The sequence below is a fragment of the Lissotriton helveticus genome, chromosome 7 (genome assembly GCF_964261635.1).
Source record: "Lissotriton helveticus chromosome 7, aLisHel1.1, whole genome shotgun sequence".
In the NCBI taxonomy this organism is placed as follows: domain Eukaryota; kingdom Metazoa; phylum Chordata; class Amphibia; order Caudata; family Salamandridae; genus Lissotriton; species Lissotriton helveticus.
The window spans coordinates 1,088,271,467-1,088,293,251 of NC_136068.1; the positions used below are offsets into that span (position 1 = coordinate 1,088,271,467).

The 21,785-nt window shown below is 46.8% G+C and overlaps 1 protein-coding gene across 1 annotated transcript in view; it reads right to left on the reverse strand.

Annotated features, from left to right (window-relative positions):
- Nucleotides 1–21,785, reverse strand: part of LOC144769964 (uncharacterized) — a 321,126-nt gene that overhangs the window by 216,126 nt on the left and 83,215 nt on the right. Inside the window, exon 2 of the mRNA XM_078654161.1 lies at nt 520–1,783. Coding sequence (XP_078510287.1) covers nt 520–1,783 — 1,264 coding nt within the window. The remainder of the gene's footprint in view (nt 1–519; nt 1,784–21,785) is intronic.

A 21,785-nucleotide genomic window follows, 5' to 3' on the forward strand; every position in this document is an offset into this window, starting at 1 on the left:
TATCAGGCCTATTGATTAGTAAATCATATAACATCTCTCTCTTTAGTTTTGAACAACCAATTATTTTTATGGGATACCTCGAAACATGGCAACACAATACAAGGGATTATAATTACATAACAGTTATTTTTCCTTTTATTAACCCCATTTTATCCTTGCCAACTGGGAGCAGGAACAAAACTTTGGCTCACTAGTTAGGTATATTTTTAAATATCACTTACACCACTCCCCCTACACTGCACTACACACATCCTCACAAAATTAGTGCTCCTACGTAACTCCGCAAGTCACAGCACGCCCCAAGCATTAGATGCTGGGGATGGCCCCAATGATGAAGCATGTCACCTAGGGGCAACCCTGGATGAGTGAGGGGACTCAAGAAAATAAATGCTTCTTTTCGGCTAACAGTGATTGGTTTCCACCCAATTGGTGAACCACCCGTATGTCCTTGGCTAGGGTCTTTTGATCTGTTATCCACGGATCCGTTTATCATCGACAAACACAAACACAAGCACTCACCTTGGTATGCAAAAGCTTATCCTCCTGAAAGTAGGTGTCTCCTATGTAAGTACTGTTCATATCAGGTGGTATAATGGTCATCGCAGGTGTACTCGTTCTCATCGTACTGGATGGAACATTTCGCGTTGATGTTGGGACCCCCTCCTTTTTTGCTGGGACCTTCTCCTTTGTTGTTAGTGATTTCTCTTTTTTTCCTTGAGGTTCATCATTTTTTGCTGCAACTTCATCCTTGTTTTTTGCGAGTTCATTACCTGCTGTGTCTTCTTTTTTTGCTGGCACTCCATTTGCCTCTTGCGATATATTGTCTTTTTTTGATGGTGCCTCTTCCTTTTTTGCTCTGGCTTCCTCCACTTTGCCTTGGACTTGTTTTGATGATGCTGCTTCTTTTTTTGCTGGGGCTTCCTCCACTTTGCCTTCGACTTGTTTTGATGGTGCCTCTTCCTTTTTTGCTGGGGCTTCCTCCACTTTGCCTTGGACTTGTTTTGAGGGTCCCTCTTCCTTTTTTGCGGGGGCTTCCTCCACTTTGCCTTGGACTTGTTTTGATGGTGCCTCTTCCTTTTTTGCTGGGGCTTCCTCCACTTTGCCTTGGACTTGTTGTGATGGTGCCTCTTCATTTTTTGCTGGGGCTTCCTCCACTTTGCCTTGGTCTTGTTTTGATGGTGCCTCTTCCTTTTTTGCTGGGGCTTCCTCCACTTTGCCTTGGACTTGTTTTGATGGTGCCTCTTCCTTTTTTGCTGGGGCTTCCTCCACTTTGCCTTGGACTTGTTTTGATGGTGCCTCTTCCTTTTTTGCTGGGGCTTCCTTCACTTTGCCTTGGTCTTGTTTTGATGGTGCCTCTTCCTTTTTTGCTGGGGCTTCCTCCACTTTGCCTTGGACTTGTTTTGATGGTGCTGCTTCTTTTTTTGCTGGTACCTCATTCTTTTCATCTGAAGCCTCCATCTGTATTGGAAGAGGCTCCTCCTGCTTTGATAGCATGTCTTTATTTTGTGCAGATGCCTCCTTCTGTATTGAAGCAGTCTCTTCTTTTCTTGCTGGTATTTCTTTCTTTTTTGCTATGGTTTCCTCTTTCATTGGGAGTTCCTCCTTTACTTCTTCCTTAACTGTCTCTTCTTTTATTGCTGCACCCTCATCTGTCAGAAATACTACCTCCGCTTTCATTTCTGAGGCCTCTTCCTTCTCAGGCACTTGGGCATTTTCCTTTGAATTTGCAGACTTTTCATTCAGTTTCCAAATATCCATCTTTGCCATTGAGTGTTCCTGTATCCTGATCAAGGTGTATAACAAGAATAAATGTCAGACATTCTTTCAAAGTTAGATACAACATGCTTTTTCAAGTGCAGTCTTCAAACCAGGGTGTTTAAACTAATTATTCTGTATGAATGTGATAATTTGCTCTTGTCTACCAAATCATTTAAGAACAAAATATAACTTTTTAAAAGAAATGCATCAGAGGGGTACGGATGTCCCGGAACAATAATTACAGGTCAATACAAAACTTTAACTCACTCCAATCAAATTAAGCCATGGGTAGATTTCTAACCTTTCTTGCTACACCTCTAAATATTACGAATCATCTCCCTAAATGCACAGAACATATGCACGACTGAGCAGCAAGGTGTGAACGGACTCGTCAATGCAATTAAATCAAACAAAACAACCATCAAAGCTTTGTGCTGCACAGTTGGCCAAAAAGGACGATCCTAGCCCACATACTTTGGTGTTTCAACTGGCAGCACCGGCCTCTCCTGTGGGCCAGCTGACATGCATCACCACAGTGAGGTCCAACGTCTTGACATGCCTTGCGGTAAAGCTTTGTCCAGAGTCTCGTTCATTTTAGGGGGCAGCCCTTCTGTAATATCCTTGTATATCACACTGCAGCACCACACACCACGAGAGCTGCTTCTTTGCCCCTAAGAAATGGCCCTATATAATATCCGCAAATATAAGCGCCAGGACACCTATATAAGGTCGTAAGTGAGCTCTACACATGTTGTAACATATCATTACGTCACATCATATCACATAAACAGAACATAACATAAGTATTTAACAGAAAATGTCTTAATGACAAAACAGAGGATGGCTTGAATATTTCGGTAACAGTGAAACTGAGCCCTCCAGACTTAATATACTGAAGCCAAAACTGAATAATGACTTGGAGCCTTTTTGCAGTGGGGGTAAATTGTTTGCCATTTGATCAAGGTACCACGGGTTTTATATACTGTCCCACTCATGTACCTAAGTACTAAGTCGAGTAATATCACGCAAATTTCAAATAATGCCGTTCTCATGTTTGCCAATTCGTAGTTCATTTGAATGCTTGTCAGGAGGAGTACTTGGAAACGAGGGGAGCTTGAAGTGAACAGAACAACAGTGCTTTCAATGTTAATGGTAAGTGTTTGGATTTTTACACTTTTCCGAGGAGGGTTAGGGGGGCAGCCGAGCACCGCGAGGTCTGCCCCAGGGCAGATTGGGAGGGGGTGGGGCGCCAGATGGGTGCAGCCATTTTGTGTCTTTTGGGCTACTTTGGGGCTCGCCCAAATGTAGCCCAATTTCAAAAGAGAGCCCAAGGCTACTTAGGGACTGTTGGCGCCTGCCCAGCCACCATTTTAGGTACTGGTGACCTGGTGGCTGTAAGCGCTGTAGGTGTAGGTGGTTTTTGTCAGGAGTTGTTGGTTCGAGGTCAGTTTCTTTCCATTGTTCGTTGCTGTCTGATAATGTCTGATGAAGACTACAGGGTGGTCGAAGCCATTCTCCTGCTTAGCGATGCAGGACGAATGGATTTGCTTGTAAGCCCTCAGGGAGGGGAGCGCCCTGTGAGGCGGTGTGGTGGCGGACGTTTTTGCCTGCTCACCGCCACGCAAGGCTGCAAAGCTGCAGGTGAGGGACGGCGGTTTGAGTGCTGGCAGGGTGGGGGCAAGGGCCGCGACCGCAAGGAAATGTAGGCGGGGGAGCAGTGGAGGCGTCTACCCTCCGCCCTCGCAAAGCTATTCTGACCGCCCCAGGTGCTTCGGGGGAGAACACGGCGATGAGGGAGGAGCAGGCGGGGCCTGGTGTGTTGGCGGTGGCAGCACGGGCACCTGCGGGGAGTGCGGGGGGCCTGGGGGAGAGAGCCTGAATCAGGGGGCACGGGGAGCACCTTCCCCCAAGAGAGCCCGGCATGTATGAACGCTCCAGGGGCAGGGGAGCTTATGAGGAGGGGCGGGCAGGGCCGGATAGCACGGGCTGGGAGGCATGGGCGCTTGAGCATGGCAGGAGGGGAGAAGTGGGCATGAGTAGGTGCACGGGGTGGGCAGAGAGCCCCTCCCCAGAGTGGGCCCCGTCAGGCGGTTCAGGCAAAGGGGGTTGGGGGGTGTTGCCGGGGGGCATATCGCAGGGGCACAGGTGGATGTGGGGGCCTTGGATGAGCCTCCCTTGGAGGTGAAGGTGGGGGGGTTGGCACAGGGAGAGCGGAGGGTGGACGGAGTAGTGGAGGGGCCTGGGGAAGTGGGGGTTGGCAGGCAGAGGTGGGGGAATATGTCACCGCTGCTGTAGGAATCGGACGGCAGCGAGAGGGACTGGGAGGGGTTGGACGTCTTTGACTCCTGGGCAGAGGGGTTCAGGGAGGCGCAGGGGTCGGGCGGGAGTACGGCGCAGTGGGAGGGTGGGGTGTCAGGGTCCTCGGAGCGGGCGGGACGGTGAGGGAGGAAGGGGGGAGAGCAGGGGGCCACGTGTAGAGAAGATTGGGGTGAAGGAGGGGTCTCCTCGGATGAAGGGGGGGTGGGTGTTGGGGGCTTGGCGTGGAGCGAGGACAAGGAGGATGGGGGAGGGTAAGTGGCCCTTAGGACCATCAGTAGGGCGTGGGCTGCATGTGCGCGGGGGGCAGGGAGGTGATATGGGGGTATGGGTGAGGTGCAGGCTGAGGGACCCAACACATCTATCCTGTCTTTTGTTTTTCAGGAGGAGGTGCGCCGCAGGGTTCCAGACTTAGCAGGGCTAGGGACGGCCCAATGGCGTTAAGCTCAAAGGGAGGGCTGACCCTCCCACGGCGTGCCCGGTACCGGCAGGGGATCCCGTCACGTCCGGCACAAGAAGGCCCTCTGCGGGATCGCCGACCCCTACACCAACAGGGCCGCTACGGCTTGGGGAGCAACACCGGAGGAGGAGCGATGCGCATGTTGTTTTTACTGTTGCTAGAATGGTGCAGTCGGCGCCGCCGGCCGGAAGAGCTGGCGCCTCTAGGGATGTGCAGATAATTGATGATGATGATAGTCTGGAGGAAGGGGAGTTGAGAGATGGTGAGGGTGGAGGGGGGCCGAGTAATCGTGTTGATAGTGTGTTGAAGGGCTCACAGCACCAGTTGGAGAGTACAGGCCGGGCATCGCGCTGGGAGGTGAGAGCGGCTTCCCTGGACTGGAGAGGTTGTGAATGACTTGCGGCCTCCTTGGCTCCAGGTAAACGGGCAGTGCTGGCATCATGCATGGTCTCAGTGGGGGTCGGGGGGAAGGGATAGGGGGACAGGTTACAGAAAGGGAAGTATGTGACTGACAAAGGGGTGGGCCCAGATGCATAGATGTCAGGGCCAGTAGGTCCGGCGCCGGTGGACAAAAAGGACTCGGGTGTGGGCCCTCGGAGCCGGGGGTTGACGGGCCCAAGGGTAGTGGGGCAGCCAGGGCTGCGGGCGGGGCTGGCGCAGTGGGTGCTGGCACGACTGGGGAGGACGAGGTGAAAGTGGAGGATAAGGAATTGAAGGTCAAACGGTTGCCATGGGGGTCACGAAGCCGTTAGGGGCTCATTTGATGTTGACTACCAAGGAGCGTATCTGGAAGGGGGAGTATGTGGAGATATTAAAACTCCTGCACCAGGAAGTGAGGGCAAAGGAAGGCTCGAAGGAGGAGTACGAACTCCAGAAGAGGCCGAAAGTGCCCCTTACGATCGAGAATTGGACGGCGGCCTTCCTAATTTTCGCCAGCGTGTATTGCAAGAAGATTACCGAGCGGTTGGTGTCCATGTTTAAATATATGGACGTCATCAGGAAGGCTCAGCTCATGGGGGAGGCTATGCGTGGGCACAGTACGACAAGGAGTTCAGGGCCCACATGGCATGGGACTCCGAGGCAAAATGGGGTGAGCCGGACACTGATTTGTGGCAGCACATGATGGGTCTGGCTCGGTCGGGTAAGACCATATTTACAGCAAGCGGGCTGCCTATTGTCTATCAGTCCTTTCAGGGCAGCCCCACCCGAGGTGGGGTAGAGGCAGGGGCCAAGGGCCAAGGGCCAGGCAGGTTTCCCGGCCACATGTTGGGATTACAATAAAGGGGCATGCACTAGGGAGTATTGCCGGTTCCGACATGAATGTTCGGGCTGTGGGAAGAGTGGGCATGCCCTTGTCAAATGCTGGGGAACTAAGGGTCAGCAGCAGGGGGGACAGCAAGGGCAGGCAGGGGGGTTTCAATCAGCGACACAGCAGCAGTCTGTGGTAGGTAAAGGGGCCAAGGGGCCTGGGCCGAAAGGCTCTTACTCCAGTTAGAGTTGACCGCTTGATAGCAGCTCTACAGGATTATCCGGACAATGGGGCTGCAGAATGCTTGCGGACGGGGTTTTTGGAGGGGTTTAGACTGGGCTACGAGGGACCAAGGGTTCAGAGGTGGGCTGACAATTTGAAGTTGGCTAAAGAGAACTTTGAGGTGGTGTAGGACAAGCTGGAGAAGGAGGTGAGAGATGGCCGCATGGTAGACCTTTTGAGGTTTGGTGGATTTGATTGTGTCCCCCAATGGGGTAGTGCCAAAGTAGGGGAAGGGGCAGTTTCGCCTCATTCAACATTTGTCGTGGCCCAAAGGTGGCTCTGTAAATGACTTTATTGATGAGCGGGAGACCTCGGTGTCTTATTCCTCTGTTGACGCAGCCATGTCGTTGGTGGTGACCGCGGGCGCAAAAGCGAGGATGGCAAAGGGTGACATCAAGTTGGCTTTCCGGCTGCTTCCAGTTCACCCAGACGATTGGGGCCTACTGGGGATCCAGTTTAATGACCGCTGGTACGTGAACAAAGCACTGCCAATGGGCTGCTCGATGTCTTGCGTACTGTTTAAATGCTTCAGTACGTTCCTACAATGGTGGTTCACGGAACGGACGGGTCACCAAGGAGTAACGCACGACCTGGATGACTTTTTCTTGGTTGGCACCCCAGGCTCCACGGACTGCCAGGAGGCGCTGGACAGGTTTCAGGAGATCATGGGGGAGTTCGGCGTGCCATTGGCACCGGAGAAGACAGTGGGGCCGTTCACGACACTGTCATTCTTGGGAATTGAGCTGGATTCAGGGGCAACAGAGGCCCGGTTACCAGCGGAGAAACAGCAGCAAATGTTGGAACTGCTGGAGGTTATGTTGGTACGACACAAAGTCACGGTATTGGACATACAGGTGCTGTTGGGTCACCTCAATTTCGCTTGCAGGGTGGTGCGAGTGGGGTGGACTCTCTGTAGGAGACTGGGCAAGGCTTTGGCCGGGCGGAGGCCGCCGCATCATCACATGCGGCTGTCCGTGGGTATTCGGGAGGATCTGAGAATGTGGCACTTCTTTTTGAAGAACTTCAACGGGATCCCCATGCAGAGAGGGGATGACCTGGTCTGGGACGTACAAATCTTTTCTGATGCGGCGGGGAGTGAGGGTTTTGGGCTGTACTGGAGGGGAAAGTGGTGTGCGGAGAAATGGCCCCCGGAGTGGGCGGGGGTGGACGGAGCATTGCCTTTTTGGAACTCTTCCCTTTGGTGGTGGCGATTTCGCCTCGGGGGAATTGTTGGCCCATAGACGAGTGACATTCTATGTAGATAACATGGCTGTGGTGGAGGTGGTGAACAGGCAGTCGGCTAGAGATGCGCAGGCACTGAAGTTGCTGCGAGTGTTTGTGCTGGGCTGCTTGCGGCATGATATTGCCTTTCGCGCGGTGCATGTGCCTGGGGTTGACAATGACATACCCGATGCTTTGTCTCGTTCGCAGTGGGGGAGATTCCGTGGGTTAGCCAAGGATGCAGCTGTGGTACGTAGGCAACACAAGATGTTGCAGCTGGTTTTAGGGTCCCTGGTGCGCTCGACTAAGGTAACGTACTTGACACCATGGGAGGAGTTTGTGGCTTCTGGGGCGAGACGACGGTCTTTGGAGGTGGGGTGGCAGGAGGATGTTCTCCAGTTTATCCTGTCCTTAATTGAGAAGGTATAAATCAAAATAGACTAACCCTTATGTACCAAGGGAACAGGGTAAATTGTACCAACAAACGCACAAGTTCCCTTGAGTTTCTATACCCTTGATTTTATGGAGTTTTAATGTTAGTTAAAGATCTCCAGACAAGTTCAATGAAAGTCACACTATAATTTAAATGACACAATTTTTCATGCACTCCGCACTCCCCGTCTCAGATGGAACCGAAAAAAGCACTTACAATCTAAAACTATATATACCACGTAGCCAAGGTGTATGTATTGTTTAGAGATTTTATTTGTATAAAAACAATTCAAAATTGCATAAAAGAAATTATTCATTAAAAACAGGTGTATATGTCTCTTTTAGTGGATGTTCATATGTATATATATACACTGTTCTTCGACCATATACATGCCTATTATTCAAACACTCACAAAACATATAAATTTGTACAATACATTATAAATACAATCAAGTAAATCCAAGTCTTAATTGAGAAGGGCCTCACACGGGTCACGATAGCGGGGAAGCTGGCAGGGATTGCCTTCATGGGGAAGCTCCTGTGGGGTTCTGCGCCCGCAGCGGGGGAGCTCGGCTCTCGGATGCTCAAAGGGTGTGCTCGGGAGTGAGGGAGGGTGTACAGGGTTAGGCAACCCTTGTCATGGAACTTGTTGGGCAGGTGGTGGGAGCTTTGCCACAGGTTTGCAGGAACGACGGGGACATCTGCCTGTTTTCTCCATTGATGTCGTGGATGTTTGCGGGGGCCTTCAGGGTGTCTGAGTTGTTGGGGTCCAAAGGTAGTGTCTGGGTTTTGTGGTCCGAGGTTTCCTTTAGGGGAACCGAGGTATGGCTTTGGCTCTGGAAGTCAAAGACGGACCAGAGAGGCGCGGGCCAGTGGGTATACTTGCAGACAGCAGATTCGGATTTACTATGTCCTGTATGGTGGGGGTTGAGATGGAGGGCCTGAGCGCCGGGGGCGGAAGGGGCGGTCGTTCAGCACACGGATGGGCGGGTGGTTACAGGCTTGCAGCTCTTGGCTATTTTAAGGAAGGCCTTACCACTTTTGAGAGTGGAGGGCAAAAGCTATGACACGCATTCCATTCGGATCGGCGCAGCATCGGAGGCGCACGAGCGGGGATGGGGGCGAGGGGACATTATGAGTCTGGGCAGGTGGTTGTCTGACTGCTTTTAGCGTTATGTGCGCAGCGCGCCTAGCCAGCGTTAGCGCGGTTGTGCATGTGGCTCATTTACTCACTCCTGTTTTTTGTTTCAGGTTCGGTGTCACCAGGGATATGTCAATCTGGATAGTGGGCCACTTATTTGTCAAATGGGCCCAGGTTCAGGCCAGCGCCAGTTATTTTGGGGAGAACCTCCGATTTAACCCTGATCTGTTTAATGTTCGTTGGAAAGGAAAGGGGAGTATGCTCTGGAGGGAACTGTTAGAAGTACTAAACAGGATGTTGTTGGCTGGTAGGTGCCCTGATGTCTTGGTCCTCCACTTGGGGGGAAAATGACATGGTCAGAGAGACGGGGCTGGTGTTGATCAGGGCCATGAGAATAGATTTGGAGGAGATTAAGAGGCAGTGGTCAGGGTGCACAGTGCTCTGGACAGAGTGTGTCCTGCGACAGGTTTGGAGGGGCGCAGTCAACCCCGGTGCGGTTGATAAGGCCAGGAGGAAGGTGAACGTTGAGATGGTAAGGTTTTGTCGGCATTTGGGTTTTTCTAGGATCTGGCATGCTGACATTCGGTATGACGCGCCAGAATTGTTTAGGGGTGACAGAAAGCACCTGTCATGAATGGGTATGGATCTCTATTTGTTGGAGTTACGTGAAGTGCTGTCCAGAATGCTGGGAGAGCGCAGGGAGTGAGCAGGGCACAGGCTGGGGTTTCTGGGTAGGTTAGGTAGGAGGCCTGGGGGGGGCTGAGAGTAGGGCTAGAGGGCAGGGGGGCAGAAAAAGGTGGAGGTGGAGTATCCGCCTACCCTCCCGTCTTTTCCTGGGTGGCGGGGTTGTTTTGGAAGTTGGCTAAGTTTGCCTGGAGTTTGGTAGTTTATGGTTGGGGACTTTGTGAACAGGAGCGGGGAAAGGTTAAGTAGGTTGGAAGATTACATTAGAGGTTCGTTAGTTACAGTTGCAGGAAGGCAGGTAGGACTGTAGGTCATGGGAGGGTAGGAGTTTTAAATGATATGTTATAAGATTGTGTAATATTAATTGTTATTGAAAGTTATGCATTGTATATTGCAGGTTGAGGGTTTTATGATGTGGGGATCATAGGGGTAGGGGGAGGAAACACAAGGGGTCAGATAAATTCATGTTTAGAGAGGTTTTAGTTTTGTTAGGCGAAGTGCCAGTTTAATAAAGTTGTGATATGCACCGTGTTTCGATAAAGCAGCCTTTTACACACACAAATGGTTGTCGTGTGGCTTGCCCCGTTCCTCCCTCCCAATTCCATGTTCGTAGGCCATTTCTGTAGCTCGCTGCTTTCCACGGATGGACTGTGCTTTTAATAAGAAGGTATTTTATGTTTGGTGGTAATCCAACTCTCCAGACACTTCTGCCCAGGGGGATGCCATCCCTTTTAAAGCACTGCTTGCTCGCGGCTAGATTAAACCCTTATTGTGATAGAAAAATTGTGCTTGAATCATGGCCGGCTCCTCCATGGTTGCTCCATGGAGCAAACAGCCTCCGCATAGATGCCTGTGGGGTCAGCGTCCCAGCCAATCACAACGCTGCCATTGCAGTGTTGATTGGCTTATGGGTGGAGAGGTAGGCTGCCTGCTTCCTGCTTCCTGACAGAAGCAGATAGAAGGAGACGCGACGCGGCACCGGATGCGAAGGTAAGTTTTAAGTTGAAAAATGTTTTAATGTAAATTACACCCCCCAACCTCCCGCCGAACCCCTGCACCCCCTCACCCACGAGTCATGCCGGCTGCGACTGATGTCTGTCACTGCTGGAGAGTCACCATAAGTTAGGGTGACCAGGCGTCCCGGATTTGCCAGGACGGTCCCCGTTTTTCACCAGCTGTCTGGACAGATTTAGAGAAATTTAGCTCATGTCCCGGTTTTTGGAGAGGGTCGACTTAAAACGGGGGGAGGAGTTTTTTATGTTGTACAAAGCGGGGATAGTTAACAGTTGTTCCAGGAAAGCAATTTAATTCACAGGCTAGCTACTGGGTATAAAAATAGCATCTTATGTATGTTCTTACTGCCTGTTTTGTAATTCTCTGCTGAGGAGCGCTGTCATTTTGTGCGCTCGCTTGAAATAACATGATAGTCCTTCTTCTATTTTTGTGAAATGTCCCTGTTTTTTGCTCTAAAATTCAGGTCACCTTACCATAAGCAAGCAAGCATTGCCAAGGCCAATAGGTCTTGTCTTTGTCACGTATTGGATTTGCCAATGCTTTTGCAGATGCTGTATAACATCAGAAAAAAGTTAAATTGTTGATGTATGGCATAGAAAATAAAAAGGTGAGTTCCGTAGCAGTTTGCATGTGTGATGACGTATGTTTGGGTGCATGCATCACCACATGTGTGCACCTACAGAACGATGTGAGCGCCATTATCATGTGTTTTTATTATTTACAAATCCAAGATGAGTGATTCTACTTAGATTGGTAAATCAAAAAAAACTATATTTGCACGAAAGAGCATTTTGACATTCAGAACAGCAAATGGCAGTTGCCAGGCCCTTCGAAAAATGTCAATTAGAGAAAAATTAAAGAACTTTGGGGAGTGGGTGAAGAGCAGGTTTGGAAAACAGGGAGTGGGTAGGGATGCAAGGGAGTAACTAATTTGAGTCTGGAGAGAAAAAAATGAAAAAAACATAAATAAGAAAAGCCAAGGAGGGGCACGGAAGGTTATAGACGAGCTTGAGGTAATGAAGAAGCAAGATGAAGCGTTCACATGGGAGCTCATATTTAAAGGTAGGTAGCAGCACTCAAGAGAGAAGACTAGAAAAAGTGCACTTGCATGGAGCGTTGAAAGAAAAAGGAAAAACACTGGCAAAGACAATAGGTTTCACCTATGACAGATCTATTGTTTTTGTCGATATTTTTTAAACATGTTGCATAGCAGTGTGGGCTGCTTTGCCATGGCTTAAAGTAAAGAAAAATAAAAACAATATGACAAGGTCAGTGTTGATCGGTACTTAGTGCTTTGTTTTTCTTTACTTTCCGCCATGTTGTACGGCAGCTCACGCTGCTATACTACATTTTTAACAAGAACAACCATTCTCTGAAACCACAGACTCAACATTGTCTCATACCCTGATGACACCCAGCTTATTCTCTCCCTCGCTAAGGAACCCAGCATCACCAGGCACAACTTCCAAGAGGGAATGAATGCTGTCACAACCGGGATGAAGAAGAGCTGCCTGAAACTCAACTCGGAGAAAACAGAAATCTGAATACTTGGCTCCACTCCCTGAGCATGGGACGACACCTGGTGGCCCCCACCCTCGGAAACCCCCCGCCCTGACAGACCATGCACGAAACCTCAGCATCATACTGGACGCTCCGCTCACTATGTACCGCCGGATCAACGCTCTATCCTCGGCCTGCTTAAACACCCACCGCAAACTCGGAAAAATGTTCAAATGGAAACCTTACAAATACAGAAAAACTGTCACGTACGCCCTCATCACTAGCAGTCTGGACTACGGCAACGCCCTCTATGCCGGAATCAACTAAAAAACTCCTCCGCAAGCTCCAGACCTTTCAGAATGCAGCAGCTAGACTAATCCTAGACATCCTCCTGACAACCACATCACCCAACAGCTCTGCATTCTCCACTGGCTCCCCATCGAAAGAAGAGTAGCCTTCAAGCTCCTCATGCATGCATACAAGGCCCTCTTCAACATTGGACTAGCATACCTAAACAACTGCTTCTCCTTCCACGACCCCAAGAGAAACCTCCATTCAGCCGACCTCCTCTGGCCATCATCCCACGCATCTACAAGACCAGAATGGGTGGAAAGTCCTTTTCCTATCTCGCAGCCAAGACCTGGAACGGCCACTTCCTCCAACTCCAGCAAAGCCCTACACTGCTCCAGTTCAGGAGGGACATCAAGAACTGACTCTTCTGATGATCCCAGCCCCCAACTGAGCACCCCCCACAAGGGCTTTGAGACCCTCACAGGTGAGTAGCTGTGCTTTACAAACCCATGTTTGATTGATTGATTGTAGTCGGGGATGTGAACTACTAGGGTCATGTAAAACAATGTTATCCATCCCTCAAACTTGCCCATTTTTCAAAGTAAATACATTTCTACCAACATGGTTAATTTTCATTGGTGAAGAGAATCTGCTCTTACCTACCCTTCTCTGTTTGGGTAAGTACACCCAAACCCAATCTCCTCTCCAGAATTTAGGTTCTTTCACACATCTCAACATATCATATCTGTTTTTATATTTATTCTGGTGGGGATGTTATTTCTGCTATTTTAGATCTATCTTCTTCAATTGTCCCAGTTCTGTTAATCCACGAAGCTGGGATTTTAGTATGAAGATTTCTACCTTGCAGGGACCCAAAGGAGACACTAATGTAATGCTACTAGGCATAGTACTGTACATCCAGATGTTAGGCTTTTAAGGCTTTATTGACTGACACACACATCATTTCACCTCTGTGAAAACAGTTTTTTACTATGTGGTTCATTCTCTCAACTAATCATTTTACATGTGGACAATATGGAGCCGTTTTTTAGTGCAAAATGGATCACTCTTCCAGGAACCCCCTCATGAGATCCGAGGTAAAATGTACCCTATCACCTCTGACTAAAATTTCAGACAAACCTTAGTCATAGAAGGTGTCTTTAAGGAAAGTAGTACGAGTGGTAGTATTTATCTGATGAACACATTTCAGTGTGACCTGTGACCTAACACAATGCTAAAACGTTCATGTAACATTCCTACATCCCAGCAGCCTCTAGAAACCCTCAGTAAGAAGGAGGGGGCCCTGCTAAACTCAGGCCTAACCTGGGCTTTAAGTGGACCGGTTCTCACTGGTGCTGAGCACCGGCAGTTTTTTAAAGGGGGCCTCTATACAGGTCTCTATCGGGTTCTGTTTTGTACCCTGGCACAGGCGGTCCGTTACAGCAGGCATATCAATGTACGCTGCTCACACTGTTCACTTTTCACTAGTGGAGAAGTTACGGCATGACGTCATGCCAGGTGAGCGTTGTAGTGTAAGGGAAATCCTTTTGAGAGAGTCATTTTCTCTCTGGATTTCCTTTCTCTTTCTGAAACTCAGGATCAGCAACATTGTTGTGGTGCACCAGGGCTTTAAGTGGAAGTTTTTTCAATTTTATATACAAGCCATAGTTGCTGCTAATTCATCATATGCAACTAACAACCATTGACAACGCCAGTGGTCCTGACTTGTTGTAGGTATGATGCTACTTATGGTGTCATATATCTGGATGCAACGACAGAGGGAGCAAAATACCAGTCGGGGGGCGCACTGTGCTTAGCACAGATGTTTAGCTTAGGTGTTTTAAAGCCTCACCCTTAATTACATTGGCCACGCCCCTTTGAGAGACCCCCCCAGTTTTTTCATCCCACTTAAAGCCCTGGGCCTAACATCGTTTCCTGAGTCCCGTGGCATGGGAGCTAATCTTGTTGCACTTTGTGTCCTGCTGTTGGGGTTGGACTATATCCTGCAGCAGCCTTTAGAAGCCCGTAGCAAGGAGGAAGGGGGCCCAGCTGATATCACACTTAGAAGTGCTTTGTGATTCCCGGAGCACGGAAGCTATCTGATCTTGCTGCACTTTGTGTTCTGCTGCTGGGGTGGGTCTACATCCCCCAGCAGCCTCTATAAGCCCACAGCAAAGAGGAGGAGGCCCGCTGAACTTGCGCTCACTTATAAGCGTATTCGGGAGTCCTGACGCGCAAGACGCCTCTGAAAGCAGGCTCGGGCAAACACCATCCAAAGAGCTGGCCCATTTGAGCCTGTCAGTGGCAGGAAGAGACAGGGCAATGCCACCAACGTTGGTCCTGCGCCCGGACAATGGTGAGCACTGGTGAGACTATTCTAGTTTTTTTCCCTTGCTTGTACCAGAGAGCTCCCTTTTGTTGTTTTTTTTTGCACCCGATCATCCTCCGGGTGCTGGGAAGCAACCCAAATCCACCCGGAGACATACGGCTGAAAATTGCACCTTACAGGACATGGCGGTGGAGGATATCCTCAATAAAAGGAGAACTTCGCCAGTGGCACAGGCACCAGAAGGCATCAAAATCGAAGCTAACAAAATTTTATAAAGGGAACTCAAGTGACATCTGCCCAGGTGCTATAAACTCCCCCTCAACAAATTCACAAGTAGCTGCTGAGGCAGGGGCGTTGTCTCCTTCACTCCGCATGATGCACAGCCAACCCCCATGAATGGGGTGTCACATTTGGAATCCTCAATGACTGCTCAATCTACTAATTTAACTGCAGTAGTTTCTTCTAATTGTCTTGGCCCATTAACTGGTTTGGATGGAGAAATGGAACAGAAATCAATGTCTGTTTTGGTACTTAATATCCCATGTTTGGCAGATATTAAAGCAATTGTGGATAGTGTGAGGAATAAATTTAATGTTCTAAAGGGTGCTATTTCTGCCTTGAATATGAAGTTGGTGATTATCTAGAACTCAATAATGGCTTAATTGAGAAATCCCATATATATCAGACTTGCATTTTCCCAATTATGGGGTAACTGTGTCACAGGGAACTGTCATGTGATTACTGCTCCCGCCCGCCCTTCACCCAGAGATATAATTGTCCATAATGGCTTGGGCTCTGGGGGTGCTGGTGCAGTGAAGAATGAAACACCTGTTAACATACAGACTATAAGAAAGCATGATGCACTCCTCCCATGCCACTTTGCCCCGGGCTCGCCAGGGCATACACCTGCTCTACATACGTTAAGCAAATATCATTCAGTGCCTTATTAAGGGTGTCAACTGATTCATATTTGCCCAATGGTCAAACCTGATTACAGTCCCTATGTGGTTCTTTTGGTAAACGCACACCCACTTAAATTAAACCCCAGCAAAAATTATCAACAGCTAAAAATCAAGGTGACACACTGGTTGACAACAAGGGTAGGGGTTGAAGTGAGAATTTTTGCCCAACTCAACATGGTACGCAGAGTAGGGTGGGTGGGGCATAGCCTTAAAATGTCCATGGTGATTTAATGGTGATCAATTTCAGCAATAGTTGGGTTGTGGGTAGAAACCTTGCCTCCTTCGAGTGTAAGGAAGATACAACTGTCAGAATCAGGGTGCTGCCTTGGGGTCTTTTTACAGAATGGGTAATGTGCAAATTATGATTATCTCTAGCCATATTCCATCATTTCTGAGTCAGTGGACAGTATAGGATGTACCTTAAGCTTACTAAGGCAACTCCCCCCTCACCCTCTCGGACAGATTTGATGCTCTTGATACACTTGAGTTGGTAGATTGACTACCCCCTATTCATTGCAATATTGCAAATGTCTTGCAGGGGAGGGAATTGGTTCACATCTTGTAGTGACTGATGCAGTTTATCATCTTAGTTTTTTGTCATGGAATGTTGCTGGGCTTAAGGACAAGGTCAGTGATCAGAAGTGGCAAGATTTTATCTGGCAATATAACATATTAGCACTTCAAGAAAGATGGAAAATTAGAGACACAGCCTTTCTAGATGACTTTGTTAACTTTGTTGACCCTGCTATTCCATTTTCCTCTGTGCAGGCTAAGAATAAAGGTGTTTTTTAATCTCACTGAATGTGAACTGTCTAATGGAAAAGTTAGAGACAAACTCCTCTAATTTATGAATGTTTTTCCTTACTTTTCCTGATAAAAAATTATTTTGGTTTTAAAAATCTATTATCCACATGGTCAATCTGCCCACTCTGATGTTATTCCTTTTTATTGGTATGGGGCTTGAGTAATCTCAGACATGTCCCCCAGAGTTCAGTGCAGGTTCCCACTTTTGTACCCAAACAGTGGTCATGGGTAGGGGTGGGTGGAAGCTCCATTCCTCAAGCAGAGTTTTACCCACTCTGCACTCTACTTGGAGTGCGGAGTTTGGCAAAAACTCCACCAACCAATGCATGGTGAAGTCTTAGTCATGGGTGGTGCGAGTGAGAAAAACGAGCGCTATACCGTCTCCTGGTTGCTCCTGCTCGTGTTGAGAAATTTGCCACTTGCGTTGCTAAAGCTGCCGATTGAGTAGAAAATCTACACGAGCTGCAAATAGAAGCAGCATCATCTGACATGCCGTGTGGTGCCATCTGCACTGATTTCACAGCATGGGGCAGGCTTCTAGGTCTACAAATCAGTGCAAGCAGTGCAAAAGGTTTGTATTCCACCACTCACAGAACACGGTGGAATCTCACTGAGTTTTTAGGCAACTCCACAGAATTCCACAGAGTAAAACTCCACAAGTTCTGCCCACCCTGAATAATCCTTGTCCAAAAGTCTGCCAAATTTTTCAGGATAGGATTTCCCCCCAGGGGATAACCCTACACGTGTTCATTTCGTGCACACAGCTCAATTGTAAAAGGCAAACCTTTTAGTTTAATCCCAGAATGTTGTCCTACCACACTCGTTGGGGAATCCCACCTGTGTTGGCAGGTGGTGTGAAACCATAGTGATTTATATTTTAATTTCTTCAACTTTATTATATATCTTTTGGTTGATTGTAGGGTCTCATGGTTTGGTTGGAGTGAATCCTCTGGTTTTTCTGTTAAAGCATTCATGTAAGAACTTGTCTTTTCCGGCCCCTGCCACCAAACAATTTGTTCCTACGGATCGGGGGGATGGAGGGGGGGGGGAGACCTGAAATGGACAAAACTGATACTGGAGTAATTTTGTGGAACATGTTTTGTAAAACGAGTAGTGAGATTGAATGCTGCCTAAACCTTGATTCTGAGCCCAAAGCTGTCATGAATGCTTTCTCTGCTCTTTGTGAAAGCATGCGGGATGCCCTTACTATTACCAGTAGAGGCCATACTGCTACTGGGTGGAAATGTTGACCTGATCAGGCCCATCATGAAAGAGCGCCTCAAGGATGATGTCTGAGAACAGTAATTGCGTGCATGTGATATCCGTGATAGCACCACTTTTTGAAGGGACCTCAAAAGTACAATTCTAATGCTGAGAATGTGTCAATTTTGACTTCTATGATAGAGGAAAATAGATGCTTCGACCATTTCTGTCATATATACTCCTTTGAATCAGGGAAAGAGCCCCAACCTCAAAATATTACGGTGGTTCAGTCGGTAAATGGTAACCTGTCATTTGCTATCTCAGGAGTCACAGGCACCATTACAAGACCAGCAGGAAATAAGGCACACTGGCCTGTTGGAGTCCCGGCAGATCTTTTCAAGAGTGATCCTCTGGGTCCCTTTGCTATACAAAGTACTAAATGCTCAATCCATAATTGCCCCCATTTTAAAAAAGGGTGATCGAGCCAATCCAAGATGCTACAGACTCATCTTCTTGATTGATACAACTGTCAAGGTCTTGGGCCAGGAGATCTTGGAAAGGCTATCCCTGTGGGCCAAGGAGAATATAATCATATCCGACACGCAATATGGGTACAGGCGTTGGTTGAGTACCATCGACCAGTGCATGAACCTATATTTAGTCATCCAGCAGTATATTATGGCTAAAAAAGCACCCTCTTTCTGAGTTTCATGGACCTTACTTGAGCATTAAACCAGGTAAATCACAAAATGCTTTGGGTCATGCTGTAGTCAATGGGGGTAGACCCTATATTGGTGTCCCTCTTGGGGGACATACATATGGATATGCCAGTGAGATTCTGGCGGGATGATTGGTGTACAGGATCTTTCACTATAACATTTGCCATTAGTCAGGGATGTATCTTTGCCCCATTTCTGTTAACCATCTACACGAATCGCTTAGAGGCTGTGTTAATAGACAAGAAATGTGATGCTCCTTGTGTGGGCTCCCGCCCATTACCAGTTCTGCATTATGCAGACGGTGCCGTACTCATGTTGAGGACAGCCGCGGGGAAGCATTCACTCCTCAAAACATTTGCAGATTTAATGGACCATATAAATATTTTCATAAACCATATGAAATCATATGTAATGGTTGTTGGGGTTATACCCACTAAGTCTAAAGCTCTCTTTTGCAATAAAATTAACATTTCCCAACTGCATACTATTTGATAACAGAAATACTTGGGTTCCCATGTTTACATCTAAGATTTCAATGCTTGCTTATTCATGGGGGACGGTCATGGACTTTGGTGCTAGGCTCTGCAGGAAACCAATCAAGCCCCTTCCTCAGGTTTAATATGATCAATGGGTGTCCGCCACAGCTTATGGTAGTGACATCAGGGGTTTTAAAGATTGCAGTATCATTCAGGTTGAGGACAATAGATTTGCCAGATGCTGATTGGCTGTCCTGCAAAGTACTTCAACTTTTGCTGGGTCACAAATTTATTTCAGATAATATTAATTTAAAACCATTGCTAAGGTGGATATCGTTATGGTATAAGAGCGAGCCAACCCTAAGTAGATTGATCATCAGGGACTCTCTCCCCCTGGATAAAGTAAGAGCAATTTCTTGGCTCAGTTATTTTAAAGCTGAATTTACTATTCTGAGATGTCCAGACTTGTGTTCATGCCCTGATAAGATCACCAAAGGAGATTACAAGTGGGTTAAACATAACTTTACCATGTGTGCTACTGCCTCAATGATTTACAGAAACCTGCTGCCAATACTTTTTGTTTAATAAAAACTGTGCCTTCACCTGAATTATAACTGATCAGTTTCCCAAGGGGTAGTTTGTTCAGGGCTCTTTGGGACCCTGTGAGTGTGATCATTTATCCACCCACACTATTGTACATTTTACATTGTTTGCCCGTTTTTTTTACTTGACCTAGAAAACGATTTCTAATATTTTTTTTTTAAAAGACTTAAAATTTAAACAAGTGAGGCCAGCGATTATATAACTCCGGATGCTCAAGGATGTTTATACTTGTGTGTGCCTAGGTTACTTTATGAGCAGTGTAATTAAGCTCCTGGAGGCATGGACTTATTTTTATTGTAGGCTCGAGACAATGTTGTAATGGTCTACTCTAAATGTAGGCAGGACCTTACATTATATGTCCAATTAAGTCCCTTTCTATTGCGGTTGCTATGTATGTTCCCATATTCTCATGGATGTTTAATCTATCTTAATTCTTTTCCTATGTACTGTATCTAACGTCATGGTTCAAGTATAGTTATCTGCAGTCCACGTTGCATTCAATGCTTTTTGTAAATTTGTATTTTTGTATTAGAAACTAGAAAGAGTGCTTTGCTGCCAATCATGAACTTGGTAAATACATGTTATACGTCCAGACCTTATCCACAGTTTGAATATGTGTTTTTTTAACTGTATTTTAATATTTTTTGGCAGAAAGCATCAAAACGAGAACACTTACATTCTTAAGCAACAAGCGCCAAGCATTGCTTATATACATCAATGTTGTACAGGAGCAATTGTTTAGTGCACCAAACAGCACACCAGACATCAAACTATACATTGCCGCACAAATGAAGAGCTCTCCAGTTCAATCCTAATCTACCTGGGCCTCATCACCTTCGTGAGTCATGGGTTAAGTCGCGCTCACTTTGTGCACGTGTGAGATTATATCAGGTTATATTGAGTGTTCAATCGAAATGAGAAAAGTGCCTGGGCCAGGTTGTCTTTGATTAAGCTGTAAGCTACACACTTTAGAACTATTGCACTTTCCTGTAGGAGTGCTTATCATAGAGAGATTCTATGTTTCCTATATACATTCTATTAAATTTTGTTTTATTTAATAACTAGGTATTTTTATGTAATATTTTAAATGTACTCTTTGTGATTTTAATGCCAACAAGTGACATGGGCCGGGCAGTTACTGATTAATTTGTAATCAACATACTTTTGCACTATTGCACCTTTTTGTATGAAAGTGTTTATGATAGATAGATGCTGTGTTTTTTTTATTGTTCTTTTTTACTTTCTTGTGTGTTTTTTAAGGGATATTTTATTGTATTTTCCATGACTTTTATGACCAATTATGGGCTAAATAAACTATTTGATATGATGATGAATAGTATTCTGTGAAGTTCATTGTGAGCTTTGGCCCACTCTTCTAGTATTTGTTTGATAAGCAATTACAACGGGTGCTAACAATTGTGAACTTTCTATAGGCTCCATGACACCGAATTTAAGTAACCTGTCTAATTCTTCTTTCAAGGAATTTGAAGGAGATGAGGGATGTGTCTCACTTTTTTTGTGTTACTAATTTGACTTCAGATTTCAATTTTATTTGCAACTGGTTGATTCTTCAATAACACTAGCTTGTCAGTAAATATGTCTGGGAAGTAACCACACATCTCATTGCCACATAAAGCTGGATCTATTAAAAGAACAGGATCTAAACGATTTGGATCACATTTAATTCCCAACTCCTTCTGATGCTGCCACCCCAGTAGGTCCGACCCTTTTGTTATATATACATTACCAACTGTACTCCTACCCTTGAAATCAATTCTCGTTTTCATCATTCCATCCAAGGTAATGGAATACCCATTCTACCCTCCTGGTTTAATGTCCAGTTTTTTTTAAAAAAAAACGCCTTGTTTCTCAGGGAACAGTTTTAGAAATACATCACTATCTAACAAGGTGTAAGGGGAACACGAGCGAGTCCACAAATATTGTAACCATTTTACTGTCAAGGGCAATATCAAAAGTAGGAAAGTTCAATTTTTTGCTGTTATCTTGTAGTTGGAATACCAATTTACTTTCTTCTTGTGCCACAGGTACAAGCATTTGAAATTATTTGGATTTTATGTTCCTACATGCTCTGGAAAAATGCCCCCTCTTTCTACATCTGTGATAATTGTCAGCTCTAGCTTGACCATTAACATTACTACCCATGTGTGCTACACTTCCACATCTGTAACATTTTAATCTCTCTATATGGCCCATTTATTTGATAGAATCCCTACTTTCGCTAGAGTCATGTTCGTTTATAACATTTACTTCTGGGAGAGTTTCTGTGCTTATTTTCATCTCTTTAATGCAATCTGCTGTGTGTTCCATTCTCACTGCAAT